Source organism: Micromys minutus (genome assembly GCF_963924665.1).
Source record: "Micromys minutus genome assembly, chromosome: 30".
NCBI lineage: Eukaryota > Metazoa > Chordata > Mammalia > Rodentia > Muridae > Micromys > Micromys minutus.
Genome location: NC_137965.1, coordinates 625,060 through 644,512, shown reverse-complemented (window position 1 = coordinate 644,512; position 19,453 = coordinate 625,060). Strand labels below are relative to the sequence as shown.

General features: G+C 43.1%; 1 protein-coding gene across 3 annotated transcripts; it reads left to right on the top strand.

The window, feature by feature from the left end:
* ALDH8A1 (aldehyde dehydrogenase 8 family member A1) lies at window positions 1-18,905 on the top strand (the record flags this gene model as incomplete). Of its 3 annotated transcripts, XM_080941806.1 has the most annotated exons (7): window positions 1-138; window positions 3,431-3,578; window positions 4,989-5,144; window positions 7,655-7,804; window positions 11,633-11,889; window positions 15,534-15,695; window positions 18,453-18,905. In XM_080941806.1, the coding sequence occupies 7 exons, from the start codon at window positions 1-3 to the stop codon at window positions 18,903-18,905; spliced, it is 1,464 nt and encodes a 487-aa protein (XP_080797932.1). The 3 variants fall into 3 exon arrangements, with proteins under 3 accessions (XP_080797932.1, XP_080797934.1, XP_080797933.1); XM_080941808.1 differs by lacking the exon at window positions 7,655-7,804; XM_080941807.1 differs by lacking the exon at window positions 15,534-15,695.
* Between the last annotated feature and the right edge of the window lie 548 nt (window positions 18,906-19,453).

Genomic DNA, 19,453 nt, shown 5'->3' with positions numbered 1-19,453 from the left:
ATGGCTGGGAAAAAGGAACTTCTGATGTTGGAAAACTTTATAGGAGGAAAATTTTTGCCCTGTAACTCCTATATAGATTCTTACGATCCGTCAACGGGGGAAGTGTATTGCAAAGTACCAGATAGTGGGAAAGAAGAGGTGAGTCTGTTCACTTGGGAAACTAAAATGTATTTTCTGTGTTGACAAGTCGTGGACAACTATTTTCTAAAAGTAGAGGGGTGGGATGAAGGAAAATGTGGCACTTTATAAGTTAATGCATCATATGACTGGGCAGGTATGATGCCGGAACAACTCTCAGCTTACTATGTTCAGGAGAAAGCTGTTAGCTGTGGGTACAGTGGTTTTGTTGTTGGTAATTCTCAGACTATAATGGTTATGTAGTACAAAGAATTGAAAAGACTCAAAATATGAAGTGCATCCTTCTCTCTACAAAGTGCCTACTGGCTCTATAGGTTTATAAAAATAAGTTTTGAAAACTTTAATTGAGAACAAAAGCCCAGTACTTTATTTTAGACCATCACCTGATAGTTCCTAGCATCTCCAAAAACACTCAGTGAAACAAAATCAGCTGTTTGAGTAATGAAGCTGAAAATTAAACTCTTGCGTCTTTTCATTACACTTAACAACTTAAAAAAATGGTGGTTCACGTTCCTTTCTCTTTCCTTTTTCTTTCTTTTTTAGTTATGAAGAATTAAGTGACCTGGGGACTTTTGGAAAATGCTTGAAATAATTTGATTAACTAATCAAATAAGTTATTGCACCGAGAATAAAAAATGTTTGGTGTGCTAAGAGTTAATGATGTGTGTATGGTTACAAATGCATGCAGCTTGTTGTTTATCTTTTTAAGGCACAAAGAACTCAATTATAACATAATTCCAGTCTTCCTATATAAATATACCTTATATGCAAAGTTTTTTTCTTCAAAAGTTTAGCTTTTTTTCTTCACTGTTAAACTTTAAATCTATCTTCAGTGGGGGGGGGGGGACTTTAGACTCTGTGCTAAAGTTTACAAATATTGGATAACTTGTTGGTTACATTGTAACCAGTAATTTTGCTTGCTTTCCATGACCCAAACTCTTCTCCATCTTAGGGTGTTTCCAAAGTGAGGAAGTACAGGGTGGGCATGGTAAGGGCTGGCACTTCTTCAGGAAATAGAATAAAGCATATTTGCTTTTGCTTTTACAGTAATATGTATGTTTTATTTTTCTCAACAATCCACTCTGCAAATATTCTATGTTCCACAAAAACTTTGTCTTTGTTGACTTTACAAGACATGTGGCAAATTGTGTGTGTGCATTTGTGTGTGTGTGTGTGTGTGTGTGTGTGTGTGTGTGTGTGTGTGTGTGTGTAGAGCAAACTGAGATGTTGCAGACTGTGGATTCAATCTGACCCATAGAGGGCAGAAAAGCACTCGGATACATTCTGAGTGCATCACGATTTTGGCCACAAGAGGGCATCTGTTTCATTCTGGGAGCTCCACACACCCTTTCCAACAGAGGCCTCTATCATCTGTGGGGTTAGGAGAAGGATTAAGTGCCTTGTGATTTTGGTTATATTCCTTCAGGTACACAGATGAGTCCATGAGTGACTGATGAACGTGTCACCCCAAGTGCCAGTGACAGTTGTAGGACGTGATTATGCAACAAACACTTGACTTTATAAACTGCTCTGAATTAAGAGTTTTAGAGGTTTGACATGTCTAGACAAGTGTCCTATCCCACACCAGATCAAACCAGTATGTTCTTTGGGAAATGACTGAGAATTCTCATCTTTTAAAATTAAAATCACTCTTTCCAAATTACTTGATGGCCGAATTTTAGATACCTTGGTAGAGATGGCACATGCTCCTCTTCCTGACCCCAGTTCCCGTCTGTCTATGCCTTTGACTCTGAATATGAAGGTTGAGCACCTTAGAAATACATGCAGTGTGTGTGTGTGTGTGTGTGTGTGTGTGTGTGTGTGTGTGTGTGTGATGTCTGCCTCTCAATCAGTCCCTTTTGAGATGCACAGCCTTATCTCCTCCTAGATCCCCAGTTAGCCCAACCAGCTGAGGCCTCTGGGCCATCATTACTTTATCTGTAAAAGGTAATGGTGCCGTGAAGAAGGCAGAGAGCTGCATTTCTGTCAGTTCCGCAGGTCCCTCTGTGGTGAAACTGCAGTTTGCTTCTTTTAGTGCTGAGAAGAATGCAGGTAGCAAGGTAACAGCTGGCTTTCCCTTCCCCAGCAAAGGAGAGCTGGTCACTTGCAGTCTGAGGCTGTAACTGTCTATGTTACAAACACTTTTTCTTTTTTTTTGCCATGAAAATAAATGTTCATTTCTCTGGGATAAATTCCCAGAAGGGTGTTATTGACTTTCGGGGGTGGGGGTGGGGTGGAGTGGCTGCTTGACTAAGAGGTTCAGCACTGTCATGTTCTGCCAGAGTGGCCACCTTTCTCATTCCCACCAGCAGTGGGTGAGAGCTCTTTATTCTTAGCATCCTTCCCAACATTTGAGATGGCCAGGTTTTTGTTTTGTCCCCAATTTCTTTTTGTGGTACTGGGGGGGGGTCAAACTTAGGTCATTGGGCATGCTAGGAGAATACCACTGAAACACACTCACAGCCCAGAATCTTTTAAGCATGGAAATTGGCTTCATGCTCATTTCCCTGTAGTTGCTAAGACTGGGCATCTTCTTGTGTTCTAATTTACCACGGCTATATATCTTTTTTTTGTGAAATATCTGCTCACACCTTTTGTTCATTTCCTAATTAAATTGCTGGTGCCTTTGCTGTTGTGTGTTGAATGGGGCAGCCTAGAATCACAGGTCAGTGCTGTGACGTGCAGGTATTTCCCCTAGGTCTGTAAGCCACCCTTTGAAACAGTCATTCTGCCTATCCACAGTCAGTCAGAGGAGCCAGGGGAACAGTTGTTCTGACACCCCTGAGATCTTCCATTCTGGGCTGGCACCCAGGCTGGCTTGCTCACAGGAGCTGAGCCGTTCTCTGGCTTGTTTTTGTACTGATGGAAGTTCATGCTAGAGTTTGCACCAGTCTCTAAGTACAGTGGCATGTGTGCCAGCCTGCCATTGGCTCCGAGACTAAATTCCTAAGGGACTCAGCAGAAAGGAAGAAAGGCTTTGACACCTGCTTTCACAGGGTCACCTGCCAATCACTTAGAGCCCATGACTCAGAACTCAGATGGTTGTATTTGCCTGAGGACAGTGGGAGGAAGACAACAAACACTCGTTCCTTTGTTTTAAATCCTTTGTTGGTTACATGAACACGTGTGCCATCGTCATCTATTTTGTGTGTTGTTTAGCACGAGGACATGTTAAATCCCTGAAATTGGGCAGAATGATCATCAGGTTTGGAAGGAGTCATGAACCCTGAATGCTGCCAGCCCCTCGGCAACCATAGTGCTAATGTGACCATCTCTGGTTTGTTCCTCAAAGATCGAAGCTGCCGTGGAGGCTGCCAGAGAGGCCTTCCCTGCCTGGTCATCCCGGAGCCCCCAGGAACGTTCTCTTGTCCTGAACAGGCTGGCTGATACACTGGAGCAGTCCTTGGAGGAGTTAGCCCAGGCAGAATCTAAAGACCAAGGTGATGGGCGTCGCTGGCAGGATCTGTCTGCCATCCAAGATCTTTTACCAAGAGGGGTTAGGTTTGAGCGCTGGTGTGTCTTTCCAGATGCTTACAGAAGCTGCAGTGCACTACTTAGATATAGGCTCCTAGAGCCCCTATTCCAGTTTGTCAAATAATCTGACTTTTAGTAAAATGGATCACACTCAGGGCAAGTTAGTCGTGCCATCCTGGCTGAACCCAAAGCTAACTGGCGGAAGAGTACACTCTGCCTACTTGGTGGAAGGAGCTGCAAGGGTCTACAGAGAAGCAGGGAGTGGGGAGACAGGAGGAAGTAGGGATGGCCATGCAATCGGCTGTTCTAGTCAGAAGGCTCCCAAGTGAAGACATTGTGAAGGGTAGCTCATTTTCTGTTGCATTACAACTATTTCCTCCCACATTTTCTCTCCCTTCCAAAGGGCAGAGGAGTAGACAGACTACCTATAAATTTCCTAATGTCTTTTAAGGAAGAGTCATGCAGTGTTGAACTACACCTGCCATTGGCCAGCTTAAAATTAGGAATCCAATGACAGGCCTTTAGGGCACATTTCTTCCTTCCTTCCTTCCTTCCTTCCTTCCTTCCTTCCTTCCTTTCTTTTTGTTTTGTTTATCTTTATACTGATTACCTTTTTTTCCCCTTACAACTTTATTTAAAGAAGAGAGATACATATACAGATATTTAAAAGCATTTTGGCAATTCTTTTAGAGGTTTGACAGCATGCATTGAAATCCCACTAGTTACCATAAGCATAAAGTGAATGTAGAACAGAATGTAACATGGAAACAGTCAGAGTTCAAAGTCAGTGAGATGGTGCTTGCCTAAGATCGCTGCACTGGGGTTGGTCGCTGAGGCAGGAGGATTGTAAGTTCCTGATAGCCTAATACCCTTTCCCACTCTCCCCACACCAAAGAAAAGGAGAGAAAGGGAAGGGGATTTTTTTTCTTTTGCTCTTGTTCTTGGGTTGGTGGTTGCACTTCATCACTGAGGAAGAGAAGTTCAAATAAGGTCCCTGCAAAAACCAGCATTCTGTGCTGAGGCTCTCACTGGGCCTGTCAATGACTCCTCCGTGTGTTTGGAGGATGTTTAAGGACGTATACAGTCATCTTAACACTCATTCCAACCCCGTCATGTCAAAACTGCTAACGCCCATGTGTGCAGAACGGCAGCATCTGGTGCATTCATGATTAAAGCTAGAGATATTCACAGGGATGTTCTAGCTCTGCTTTAGGCCCACCTTCACCTCCTTCTACAACCTCATGCCTAAATATTTCATCGCTTGATCCATGCATGTGCAATGAAAAGGTGCCTCGGGCGGACCGGAAATGAGTGCGGTGTCAGATGACTCCACGTGAAACACAAAGGCAACATTTTCTGTTGTTTGTTTTCCACAGGGAAAACCCTCACTTTGGCAAGGACCATGGACATTCCTCGGTCTGTTTATAACTTCCGGTTCTTCGCTTCCTCCATCCTGCACCACGTATCAGACTGCACTCAGATGAGCCACCTGGGCTGTATGCACTACACCGTTCGCACCCCCGTGGGAATTGGTAGGTGGCCAAGGAGAACCTGTATCAGAAAGTTCAGAAAATTCTAGGCACTGACTACTAGGGACAGACTAAGGAAACATAGGGGTCAATTTTTCACTTCAGTACTCTGAAACGCTGGGACATTAGTTCTCTTCCTTCTTAATATGATTCAATAATATAAGAAATTTGAATAAATTAGTAAGTGTGCTGCCTCGTTTGCAGTATTAGGGGAGGGGAGGCTGGAAGATCAGAAGTACAAAGTTATCCTTGGCTACACAGTGAGTTTGGAGTCAACCTGGACGACACACAAGACCCTGTCTTTAAAAAAAAAACTATAAATATGTGGCTATTCAAATGAAGTCAGTTGTCTAGTAAATAAGCGTTAACCAACAGTTAACTTAATTTTCCGCTTGTCCTTTAAGCGCCTGAAATGACTACGTAAAATCAGTAGATGTCGCTGTTGTCTTTTAAGTGCCTGAGATGGCTGAGTATAATCACTAGATGTCGCTGTTTCACCAGAAAAGAAACACCATAGCCTACAAAAACACTTAGGACTACAAAAAGAAAGCAAATGAAACATTTCACTCTTTTGATTCCCTGAACCCTCTAGAAAAATTTCCCCAAGGCATCATGGAGAGTTTTAATTTCCTAAGAATCATCTGAACTTTAAAAAAAAATTGTGAATACATTCTGTTACTCTTAATGACCTTATTTTTCAATGGGAAATTTAGTACAATAAAATGTACTTACTTCCACAGGGCAAAAATATAAAATAAAATAAATCTCTTTTAATTCATGAGGGAGACAATTCATATTTGTGTGGGCTGAGGATGGAAACTGGACTGTTTACAAATATTCAAATATTTCATAACGGGGGCTAGAGAGATGCTCCCTGGTTAAGAGTGCCAGCTGCTCTTCTAGAGGACCTGGGTTCAATTCTAACAACCACATGGCAGCTCACAACCATCTGTAATGGGATCTAATCCCCCTTCTGGCACACAGGTGTACATGCAAATAGAGCACTCACATACATAAAATTAACAAATTATTTTTAAAAAAGAATACTTCATTGAGATATAGAGATACATTCAGTCATGTCTAAACATGGCTCAAGATAGCTGTGAATTGGGCGTAACATACAAAATTATAACTTAGTTCTCATATTATGAGTTTTTTGGGTCATTATTTATTTATTTTTATTGGATATTCTCTGTATTTACATTTCTGATGTTATCTCCTTCCCCCAATCCCATTCCCCCTCCCCCTCCCATTGCCTCCCCCAAACCACGCTCTTCCACATCAGTACCTTGGCATTCCCCTACACTTGGAAACATGAGCCTTAACTGAACCAAAGGCCTCTCCTCCCACTGACGCCAGAAAATGCTATTCTCTCCTGCATATGCACCTGGGGCCATGGGTCTTTCTCTCCATGTGTGCTCATTGGTTGGTGTTTTAGTCCCTGGGAGCTGTGGTGGGTTTGGTTAGTTGATCATTTTGTTCTTCCCATTGGGGTTGCAGACCCTTTCAGCTCCTTCAGTCCTTTCTCTAGCTCCTTCACTGGAGTCCTTGTGTTCAGTCTGATGGCAAGCATCCTCCTCTGTATTAGTATGGCTCTGGCAGAGCCCCTGAGGAGGCATTCATGTCAGGTTCCTGCCAGTAAGCACTTCTTGACATCAGCAACAGTGTGTGGGTTTAGTGGCTGCATATGGGTTGGATCCCCAGGTGATGCAGTCTCTGGATCTTTTCTCCAATCCCAGCTCCTCTATTTCCTCACATGAGTGTTTTATTCTCCCTTCTAAGAAGGACTGAGACATCCACCTTCTGGCCTTCCTTCTCTTTGAGCTTTATAAGTTCTGCGAATTGTTTCTTGGGTATTCTGAGCTTTTACTCTGGGTCATTTTTAAAGTCAACGGATTGCCTGGTTCTTATGTGTGAACTTGGTAGATGAGAAGATTATTTCACAGAGTCAAAAGATTGGTGTGCTGTTATCCAGCAAACTGTAAGACCTCCTACATTGCCAGGGTGGATTTCCTAGTTCGAATGTCAGAGCCCATCAACATAGCAGTTGCCTGGTCCCTGGTGGAACAGTCAGAATTATTTTGTACTTGTGAATACACAGTTCAGTAATGCCTGAGCTTTACTATCTTAGTGTCATCAGGCTAGAGACAGAGGTGGAGAAGCCCAGCAGGAAGCAGCTTCATACTGCCCTGGGAGAAGGCTTTCTTTGAAAAAGGAAAGGCCAGGCTACTGATTTCAATATGCATTCTATTTGGAAAGCATTGACAAACTTGGCAGCCTTCAGCCCTGCAGCTCATATTGCCACTGCTCCTAATGATAACTGTAGCTTACCAAGAGGACAGTTAATTTGTTGACTTGGCTGTTGCACGGGGTGAACTGCTTGTAAGGTGTTTTAGACGAACTTTCCCAGGATGGCTTAAAGTGAAATTTGGGTTTTCCAAGCAGCACAGAACTCTGGCTCTCTGTCTCTGAGGCAGATCGTGAGAACAGTGCTTTTTCTTCTTACCCCACAGCTGGCTTGATCAGCCCTTGGAATTTACCACTCTACCTGCTGACCTGGAAGATAGCTCCAGCCATTGCCGCTGGGAACACTGTGATAGCCAAGCCCAGCGAGCTGACTTCTGTGACTGCCTGGATGTTTTGTAAACTCTTGGATAAAGCAGGTAACAGGATGTGGGGGCAGGGAGGAGACACGGAGCTAGGGCAAAACTTTTAGAAGCATTCTTCACTCAAAGCCAAATTGATTCCAGTGCTTTCTTGCCATTTTGTAAGCCTGATACTTCCTAGCCATGCCTTCATCCACAGCAGGGGTCTCTTCTACTTACCCCCTTGTCTCTTTAACCCCATAAGGGTGTCATTGAAGAACAGCCTCACCCCATAGGCTGAGAGCAATAGTAAATATTACAGACTTAGAGAGACCTGGTCACATCAAAGGCACCGACTAATTCAATATAGTATCATCAACAGTCACTTTAAATTTAAGTTTAAGCTACTGGTCAGTCTTGGAAGTTGGATATTCCTAGAGTTTGTGTGGCTAAACCACGCCTAATAGATTCGGCCATTTTCAAGGGATTTAAATATACGTTCCAGTTTCTCCCTGTTTTCGGAACCACACAGATGTAGATGGATTACTATATCAGCATCCACCCATTTGTCCCTCATCCTTTCAACTAACCATTTAATGTCCATGCCTAGGTGGACTTCCTGGTTTCATGTGGGACATAAGTCTGCACTGAGAAGCCTGACGTTGCCCTGATATTTAAACCCCAGCAAGGGACTTTCTGTTAGGATCCTCAGCTTATGAACCCTACAGCTAGGATGGGAAAGATGACTGGGTAGTGGGGAGTTATCCCTCCTGTCTGTGTCAGCATGTGGTGTGCCTACTGCCTTTTGGTGCAAGGAAGGCACTGTTGGGTCCCCTGCCTCCACACAATGGGCAGCAGGTAGGAGTCTACCTCTCCCCCTCTCCTGATTCCCTGCTTCTTGATGCCTCAGAAGCATGTTAGCTTCTAGTGAGCTAGCTGTTTAGGATGCTGGTGATAGGTTAATGGTCCTTATGGGCCTGAGAATCAGGTCTCCTAACTGCAGTCTTTGAGGGGACCTATACGATACCCTAGGCCTCGAGAAGCTGAAGACTGTGTTTATCTCTTCCATTTCCTAGAATGTCCTCCTCCTTCCTTATAACATTCTAATTCCTTCTTTGCAAACCAAGTCTTTGGTGTGCACACGGGCCTTTCCTTGCCAGTCTGGGGACTGCAGGTTCCTAGAATAGGGCAGGAGAGGGGCTGAGCTTGTCTGCTTCCTGTCATCATAGGGAACATCATCCTCTATATTGATGTTTTCCTTTTGCTTTTGCAAGTTTCATGGTCAGCTGACCCCATCATACCTAGATCTGTTGTTAGGCAGCACCTCATAGTGGGAACATGTCTTGGGGGGAGATGCTTGCCTCATGACCAGGACAGAGGAGGAAGTAGTGCTAGCTGGGGCTCACTGTATTCCCTTCCTGGTCATGTGTTTAGTGACCGAGCTTCTTCTAAATTGTCACTTTTAAGTGCTCTGCAAGCATAGCAGCACAGTGGCCTGAGGACCAAGCCTTCAACTGTGGGCCTTTGAGGGGCCTCTCAGGTCCAGGCAGAACAGGATCTCACTCTGTGTGGATCCTAGGTAGGGTATATTGAATATGTGTGTTCCTGTGTGGCTTTAGATGCTGCACAGATCTTGGTTTGTGATAAGTTTTCCTTTCTAATCTCTGTTTGTCTGTCTGTCTGTCTGTCTGTCTGTCTCTCTCTCACTCTCTCTCTCTCTCTCTCTCACACACACACACACACACACACACATTCTCTCTCTCTCTCTCTCTCTCTCTCTCTCTCTCTCTCTCTCTCTCTCTCTCTCTCTCTCTCTCTCTCGTCATGAGCTTTTCTTGTTTTCTGTGGCTTGCTTACCATTGCTCTCATTTCCTTTGAGCTAATGAGCCATCCCTTGGAGGCAGCCTCCTCTTCTCTTCGCTGGGCTGGCTTTGCCCAGTCTTCCCCCAGTGGATACCATGCTGCTGCTCAAGCTGCAGCCCCGTCAGCCCTGGGTTTCACATTGGGATTGGAACGATGTGTGATTTATCAAACATAGGAAATTCTACTTTACTACACTGCAAGAGAAACCGTGAAGGGCATGAGAGTGAAGGGTAAGAGCGGAGTGACAGTGTGTTCACTCTTGCAGCCTTAAGTGTTTCTACAAACACAATCAATCATCCTGCAGAGCAAAGCCAAGAAGAAGCATGCAGCAAATATCTCTCTGGAAATTCCAAATTATTTTTTGTTTTCTTGAGGCACTAAATCTTGTTTCTGGAGAGTTTTTATGGCCCTTCCCACCAGTTTTTAACCTGCTCTTTTAAGTTTAATTCTTTCGCCTCTTCATCAAGCCTTAGCTCTTAAAAGGCTTCATTCTGGTGGGTTCATGTGTTCCTGGCTTATCTGCTAGTCACCCCGGTTTTATCTCGCAATTTCTTTGTGCCAGCTAAACTGTCCGTTCTTCTTCTCTTGTAACCAGAATCTCTTATGAGCTTAGAGGGCAGATACCTGTGCAAACACTTTGTTTCTGCTGCCTCTTACCGGATTAGCATCAGACCTCAAGCAAAGACTCAGAATGGTCATGTGTGTGGAAATCAGTCGGTCTGTGGAAAGAGCTCACTGTCCTGTGCTGACGTACACACAGCACTTCTGTGTTTTCCCTCAGCTTCTGTTAAAACATCACAGTAAGCATTAGACACAACTCAGTTTATTTTGCCATTCATGATTTATTAATATTAACAAACTCACCTTATACCTTTACTCTCCTGTCTACCCAAAGATATGGCCCATCTTTTGAGCTACAGGGCCTCAAGTGGAGATGATGGGAAACGTGATCTTGCTTTTGTCCTATTAGTGGCTGCCCTTCTAGAATCTTCTTTGCTCTGAGGACTGAGTTCTTCTACCTGATACATAGAACTCCTCTATCTATGACCATGAACCAGTATTAACCTAAACTAGACTCAGTAAATGCACACACTGAATAGAGGCAGAGTGCTTAGACGAGACACTCATCACAATATTGACTTCCCACCCTTCTCCTTCAAGGATCTGCCTGGTGGTGGTGGCATGGGGGGTTGGGGTGGGTCTTCACCATCCCCTCAAAGTGACCATGCTTATGCTTGGCTCTGTGGAAGCGAGTTCTAGATAGTATTAGGTCATTATGTTAAAGTATCATCTATACTTTAAGATCACATTCTTGAAGATTTTCTTTGCTTTGAAGAGAGATGCCTAGCTGGGAAAGAGGAGACAGGAGCTGCCAGGTTGTTGCAAAGGCTCCTCACACAGGATTTCTGCACCCATTACAGTCACTGGAGGAAACAGAGGGGCCTCCTAGATCCAAACACAACCTGAACATGCAAAGCTTCACCCCTCCTCAAATTTGCTTCTGTGTGGATACTGACCGCTAAGCATGGGTTGGTTCACTCATCTGCTATCATTTGTTAACCTGCTCTGACTGGTCTGATTGTCATTTAACTTTACTTTGCCAAATTTCTCACCAGAAAGCAAACTAATAATAAATAGTGAGTACCTTACAGGCTTGTGAGGTCGAAAGCCGGTTTGACATAGGATGACCACAGATGACTGATAACAATAGCTGATGTTCACTAAGCAGCCAGAACGTGTCAGCGATTACTGGTGGCACATGGGATAAAATAAAGAACAAAATTCAGACAGTTCTTCCGTACTCTGCCAGCAACTTGGTGCCCAGGGGTAGAAAATTCATGGGTGTGTAGATATCTTAATGAGTTCAGTACTTGTCACACAGCAAGAGGATCTAATTCAATCTGTACAGCTCAGGTAACAGAGCCAGGTGTGGTGGTACACACTAGAAATCCTGGTGCTGGGGACAGGGGAGCAATGCATTTGTGTGTGCTGATCTCAGATGCTCAGAAGCAATCACTACCACTGGTTTTATTTCACATCCAGGTGTCCCACCAGGTGTGATCAATATTGTGTTTGGAACAGGGCCAAGGGTTGGTGAGGCCCTGGTGTCTCACCCAGAGGTACCCTTGATCTCCTTCACTGGGAGCCAACCCACAGCTGAACGGATTACCCACCTAAGTGCCCCCCACTGCAAGAAACTGTCTTTGGAGCTGGGAGGCAAGAATCCTGCTATCATCTTTGAAGATGCCAACCTGGAGGAGTGTATTCCAGCAACGGTTAGGTCCAGCTTTGCTAACCAGGTATGAGTCCCACTCACTACAGCCCTGTCTGGTTGGTTCTATTTATATCACAATGCAAAGTCTGGGGGGGGGGGGATGGTGGAAATGAGCTGTTATTTTTCTGAAAGTGGAATCAATTTCAGAGCTGACCTAGCAGTGGGGTGGGTGTGCCCAGTATGGACAGAGATCCTTTCTGTCAAGTTCCTCATCTTAAGTCACACAACTTCTATCCAGTGCCAGCCATGATAGAACCATTGACTTTGTTACTCTCTGCCGCTGCTTTTATTTTTTGTCTCTTTCTTGTGGCCATGTGTCTGACTAACAGATTTTCTTCTCTCTTAGAACTATCTCGATGCCTGCATAAGTTGAGTTCCCATTCCTTGTAACATTTCAAAGTGAGTTCCCAAGCCTGGAGTGACAGAGAGCTTCAGGACATCTTTGCAACTTCTATTATTAGTACATCAGAGAGGTTTCTGGGCGTGCGCGCGGGGGGGGGGGGGGGGCTCTATTATTTTTTCTCCAGGTTCACAGCCTCTTAGAAGATTAAGAACACTAGACCAGATTAACTGAACAGCAGCTTCCCACAGATGGGAACTATGCTTCTACATTCGTTTGGACAATGCCATGTTTCCAAGGGATTTTGGAGATGCTTAGTGAGAAATGTGGCTTTCAATATTCTCATGATAATTGAAATGATGGTTATTTCCTTTACTTCCCAAAGAAGATGACTAAAAATTTATTGTTTGGTTATCGATAGGCAAGTCCTTGTTACAACACATCTGATTTAATCGTCAGGTAAGCCACTGAAGTAACTATAACAAGGGCTTCAGGACAACAAGAGGGACAAACTTCCTCTGAGAATTAAAGTGAATGATACCGAGTGGACACATAGAATGAAACTTAGTCGACACATTGTATAATCAACATATTGTATAAAGTAGCCTTACACTAAGCACAGCCATAAAGACTGTAGGATATTCATCTACCAGGATTCTTTTAGAATTTGGGTTGGCCCATTAAACCTTTCTCTGGGAGGTGATTTTCTTTTAAGGTATCAATGGAAGAAAGGGTATGTTCAGGCCAATGTACAGATGGATTTTAAGCAAACTGTTACATCTTGATTCATTTGCTTAGCTGATTGATGGGTTCCAGGCAGAACATATTTCTCCCTCAATTGAAGACAACTGGCTTCAAGCAAGGTAGGGGTGAACTCTCAGGGTAGCCTTGAGCACTATTAATTCAAAGCTCCATTTCCTGAGTGTGGATTGAGAATATGAACACAATACAGAGCTATAATGGAGAAAATATCCAAATCAGTGTCTGGCACGGCATGGAGATCAGTGAATGAGACTTTCTTTGGAGTCATTGCTTCTGGGCTCTCAGTGTGACCTGTATTCTCCTGGCACCAAGTGATGGGAAGGGGGTTAAAATGTCTAAGTCTCTCCACCCTGCCCTTCTTTTGCACAGGAACGTTTGCAAATGAATATGACAGGTGTTTATCCATCTTCCAAGCCACATAGGCAGATGGTTCTGATAGTTGTCTTGTTGAAGAAAGAATTCATTATCTCAGAACACTAACTGCTTCTTTTGGATAATAAAGCTTTGTATGAATACCAAGATAATTAGAATCATTCTGTTGCCCAGGATTGCTGTGAATATCAAATCTAGACGTGGTGAAAATGTTATCAATATTTATATGTTCATACACTTTCATACAGCTTGCTTTGAAATGTTTAGAGATGGTTCAAAAACTACCGGATGTTATAATTAAATGGCAGTTAGGATTATTTTTCTCTCCAAAACCTAACGGGACCTTTCCCCTGGGCACTCAACATCTCTATTGAGATGGCTAGCGGGCACCAGAATTTAAGATGCCCACAGCAGCACTCTTGATTTCCCACTCCACCCACTGGAAAGTGACTCTTCTCTGCCCCTTTTGCCTTTCCACAGAAAAGTATTTCATCCAACATAAAACAGGGCCCAATGCTCCGATCAGCTCTGCTATGGCTTTTTCTTTTCCTTGCACCTATGTCTGGTCTATAAACAAATCTTGTTGGTTCTATGATTAACACATATTCCAAAACATAACTTTCCTAATGTATCTATGCAGGTCTCCCACACTTTGGGGGTACCATACTCCTTTAAGAGTTTTGAATTCAGTGGGATCATATTTCTTCTCTCCATTTCCATTGGTGCCTCCCCTGTACGAGTTTTCTATATTTATTGGGGCTTTTAGAATATTTTTCTTCACTCCTCACTATACTTTTTTGTTTTCTACACAACTTCAAGGGTGATCATCTAAGACTGTAAATCTCTGGGTGAGGGGAGACAGATCAGTCAGTACTGAAGTACTTGCCACTCAAGTATGAGACCCTAAACTGAACCCAGAACCCACTTGAGAAAGCTACATATCTCCTGCAGTTGTAAGACTGAGGAGATGAAGAGAGGCAGATCCTCTGGCTCAGTGCTCAGGCACCTTGGCCTACTCAGAGAACTCTAGGCCTTTGAAAGAATCCTGTTCTAAAACAAACAAACAAACAAAGCAAACCCCCAAACCAAAAACAAGCAATAAAAAGAAAACCCAAGGAGAACTGCTCCTGAGTAATGACACCCAGGGTTACTTCTGCCTTCCACATGTACACACACACCACACATACCCTCCCATGCACACATACATATGCACACACATACCCATAGTAATATACATATGCATATACACATACATGCATGTGCACACACCTATTCACATATATAAGCATATGGACACACATGCATTATACATATCACAAGCTTACCATAAATAAATACATACATACCACACATGCACCACACATACAGATGCATACACATATTACATATACCATACACATACACACATGCATATATATATATATATCACATCACACCACATACACATGCGCACACATATCACACACATGCATTCACATATCACATACACACATGCATTCACATATCACACAAACACACCCACACACCACACATGCATTCATATATCACAACACACCATACATACACACATACATATGCACACACAGAGATTGTAAATCTGATCACATCGCTCTGTGACTTAAAACCTCTTGCTTTCTTCCCATGATGCTGAGAGTAAAGCAACCTCCTCCTGAGCCTTTGAAAGTGTTGGGCTGCTCCACCCCAACCTCCTCTTCTTCCCTTCATTCCTCTACCCACACCCTTCATCACTCACACCAACCACAGGCCCACTGTAGGTTCTCTTCTCTTACCATTAAAATCTCTCTCCTCTAGGTCCTTGCTTATCCAGCTCCTTCATGTTAATCAAGAGTGCCTTTAAATAGGCACTCTGTATATATTGCCCATGAATTCTTTCACTGAAACTCCTAATTTTATCATTTGCCTATTGTTCTTCTATTGTTTTGATAACTTTCTGAAGTCATATTGTGTAGTGAATCTTTATTTATCTGTCTTCCTGTGAGATTATATGTTCCCTGTGATAGGAACTAGTTTTTTTTTTTTTTTTTTTTTTTTTTTTTTTTTTTTTTTTTTTTTTTTGACAGCTGGATTCATTGCCTGGGCCAGTCCCTGCTATGTGGCAGGTGATCAGAGCCATGGGGGCATCTCTCTGTCAAGGCGAATATCCTCAGCTTCATTATTCTGTTCACTTTTGACAGGGGGAGATCTGCCTTTGTACCAGCAGGATATTTGTCCAGAGGAGCATCTATAGTGAATTTCTAAAGAGGTTTGTGGAAGCTACCAGAAAGTGGAAAGTTGGTATTCCTTCCGATCCATCAGCCAACATGGGCGCTTTGATAAGTAAAGCACATTTAGAGAAAGTAAGTGAATCTCTCAATGCCATCTACATTGGATTAGGTCCAAATTTGGATTCTAGGACCCACATTGAGAAGCTCCAAATGCTTGTAACTCTAGCTCCAAGGAATCAACATCTCTTTCTGATATCCATAGATACACATACCTGCATACACACACAAACACACACACACACACACACACACATGTACACATGCACAAGTAAATAGAATAAATCAGATCTTAAAGAGAAGCTCAGTATAAGCAGAGTACTATGAATCAGGATTTGAGATATTATTGCTATGATAATATCTCACAGACTGAGAGCAGAAGAGAACCTTTTAGACACTTGCTTGATCCTATCCTTTTCATCCTTGAGCAAATGGTTTCTTCTGAAAGAGAGCTCTCTAGCCTAGCCTATATAAAACTATACTCCCTGGAACCCCCCATGACTCTTTTGTTTCTTGTCTTAGATTTGTTTTATGTGTGTGAGTGTTTGCCTGCAGGTGGGTGTGTGTACCATGTGTATGAGTTTTGCCCAAGGAGGTCAGAAGAAGGCACTGAATACTAGAAGTGGTGGGTGGTGGTGAGCCATCACATGTGTGCTGGGAACTGAACCCAGGTCTTTGTCCAGATCTTCACATGCTCCTCACCACAGAGCCATCTCTCCAGCTCTCTCCATGGTTCTTAACACTGCCCGGTGCATAATGTTTACTTCTTCTCCAACTGACCATTTCCCCCTGAGAAGAAAGTAGTCAAGCTTATGCAGTTTTGTATCCTGAGACTTTAAAAAATTGCCAGAAATACAGCAGTTGTCAGTATTCATTGGAAGGATCATGATAACACTCTGTGCTGGGTTTCAAAACCATATGCCTCAAACTCAAGGTACCCATTTTCTTTGAAATTTTTCTTTTTGGTGCTTGGCTTAAAGTACTTGGAACTGTGTCTAAACACATAGGTTCTGGACATATATGGGATAAATCAGCATGGACTCCAAATGGAAAACAAACTCAATTACCCAGCCTCTGTTCAAGAAAGTACTTGCGTCATTATCTCTGAATCATTGGGTTAGCTTATGGCATAATTTATTTTACATTATAATTGGCTACACTGCATTACCTATGTTTGTTTTTAGAGTATAACCAGTAATAAGATTGAAAATTAGAAATCTGTTTCCTTCTTCTTTTTCTCCTCCTCCTCCTCTTCCTCTTTCTCTTCTGTTAACCTTACTAAGTCTTTGAGGAATTCATACAATAAATTTTGATCATATTTACCATGTCCCCAATCCCCCCAAGTTCTATCTCCATCCCACAACCACCCAAAATTTGTTTTCAGCTTTTACTGCCTCAAGTCCTGTTTTGTCACCTGTGCATTCTTGGGTCCACTGGAGTCTGGCCAATCTGCCAGGGGATCTACCCTTCAGAAAGAGAGCTCTCTCCAAGTGGCTATCAACTATGCACAACTGCTCAGCTAGGGGTGGGACTTCGTGCCCACTTCTCTCTCTGTGCTCTCTCTGTCTTGAGTTCGTGTAGGTCTTGTGTGTGCTGTCACAGTAGCTGTGAGTTCATATGTGCAGCTGCCTTACCTATATAGAAAACACTGTGTCTGTGCAGCTGTGTAGCCATCACTGTTTCTGGCTCTCACAGTCTTTCTGTTCCCTCTTCTGCAAAGATCCCAAGGAGATGGTGTGATAGGGATGTCTCATTTATGGATGAGCACTCCTCAGGTTCTTATTCTCTGCACCCTGATGAGTTGTGGATGTATGTGTTAATTATTATCATCTTGGGGGGGGAATCTTTTCTGATGAGGGTTGAGAAATCTACTAATCTATGGTATAACAATAAACCATTAAGAGGCAGTTTAATACTGTGTTATGTCTTCTTAACAACATAATAGTTTTAGGTTGTTCTCTAGGGCCTACGGCCTCTTAAGACACAGGTTCTTGACCACATAATAGTACCAGATAAGGATTTCATTTTGTGGGGCAGACCTTACATCTAACCAGAAGATAGTTGGTTACTCCTATGATATTTATATCACTACTGTACCAACAGACATATCTGTCTGTGTATGCTGTTGTAGCTTACATGGTTCACATCTGGGCAATCATGACAATTATCTTTCTCAGCAGCTTCATCCCTCCATGTTCTGTGATATCTTCAGCAACAGAGTCACATTCTAGAGTGTAGGCAGGAGCAAAGGCATGTCTGTAATATGAGAGCTCACTGGCTAATAGCTCCAGTAGATGTAATCCATTCTGGGCACTGGGTGTTTTGCTTGTTAGCCCGTGGTGTCTAAAAAGGGCATTGTCACCCAATTATAGGGCAAATCTTCACTTCTTACAATGAAAATACTTCTGTTTCTTGCAAAACACATAGATACACAGATGCACATATGCACAGAGATTATGAGTGTGAATTAAGCGTTGTTGTTTATTAGCTGCATGGACCCTAGATATTTTTGGAGGAACAGTGATAAGGTGAACATCTTAGGGATAAGGATAACCCACAGAATTATAAACGACAATATATAAAGTCATTTGTATTCATGCCTGGTACTGAGGCATGAAATAATCTGCCACCTTCCATACAAGGGCTGAATATGTAAACTCTGGTGAGAATTGTTTTGCCTTTAGCTTTGCTTCTGTGGCAAGATAATCTCAGGATCCCTTAGCACTGACCTTACATTGCTTTTTCGATCATTAGAAAATATTGATTTTTCTGCTGATGTGTGTAAAATACCCACCGGTGAGAGGTTGGTAATTATGGTTTTTACCTTCCCAGGTCAGAAGCTATGTAATGAAAGCTCATGCTGAGGGTGCCCAGATTCTATGTGGTGAGGGTGTGGACCAGCTGAGCCTTCCACTCAGGAACCAGGCAGGCTACTTCATGCTTCCCACGGTGATAACAGACATTAAGGATGAGTCCTGCTGCATGACGGAAGAGATCTTTGGTCCAGTGACGTGCGTTGTCCCTTTTGATAGTGAAGAGGAAGTAATTACAAGAGCTAACAGCGTTAAATATGGGCTGGCAGCCACGGTGTGGTCAAAGGATGTGGGGCGCATTCACAGGGTAGCTAAGAAGCTGCAGTCAGGGCTAGTCTGGACCAACTGCTGGCTCATCAGGGAGCTGAACCTGCCCTTTGGAGGGATGAAGAGCTCTGGAATAGGAAGAGAAGGAGCCAAGGACTCATACGATTTCTTTACTGAAATAAAAACCATCACCATTAAACACTGACCTTCCCCGTGGGGAAGCTGCTGTGGCTGATGCCTGATGGCAGAGAATCACGAGTCAGTGCAGTCAACAGAAATCCTAATGTGTGTTCAGTCTTGTATTGACTTGCCAGGAGACTGACTCTCGCTGACCCTTGCTAGTTGTTATTTTTACCAGATTGTAAAAAAGAAAAGAAAATAAAAGAAAAAAGGCAGTTTTTAAAAATGAATCTTTGAAAATCTGACAAAATCAGGTATTTTTTGTTTGCAAATATATGGCAAAAACAAAAATAAAAACAGACCTATAGACCTGGGAGATGGTTCAGTGGATAATGTGGGAGTACAAGCATGAGAGGGCCTGAGTTCAGATCCCCAGCATCAGTGTAAAAGACACACACACACACACACACACACACACACACACACACACAAAACCACCACCACCAAAAACAACAAGCTTGAAGAGAAAGAACACATTTTCTGCCTTGACAAAGCTGTGGAGATGAACCCCTCAACCCCGTAGCCACTACCAAACTGACTGACAACTAACTGGCTGAGCTCATTAATATTGGG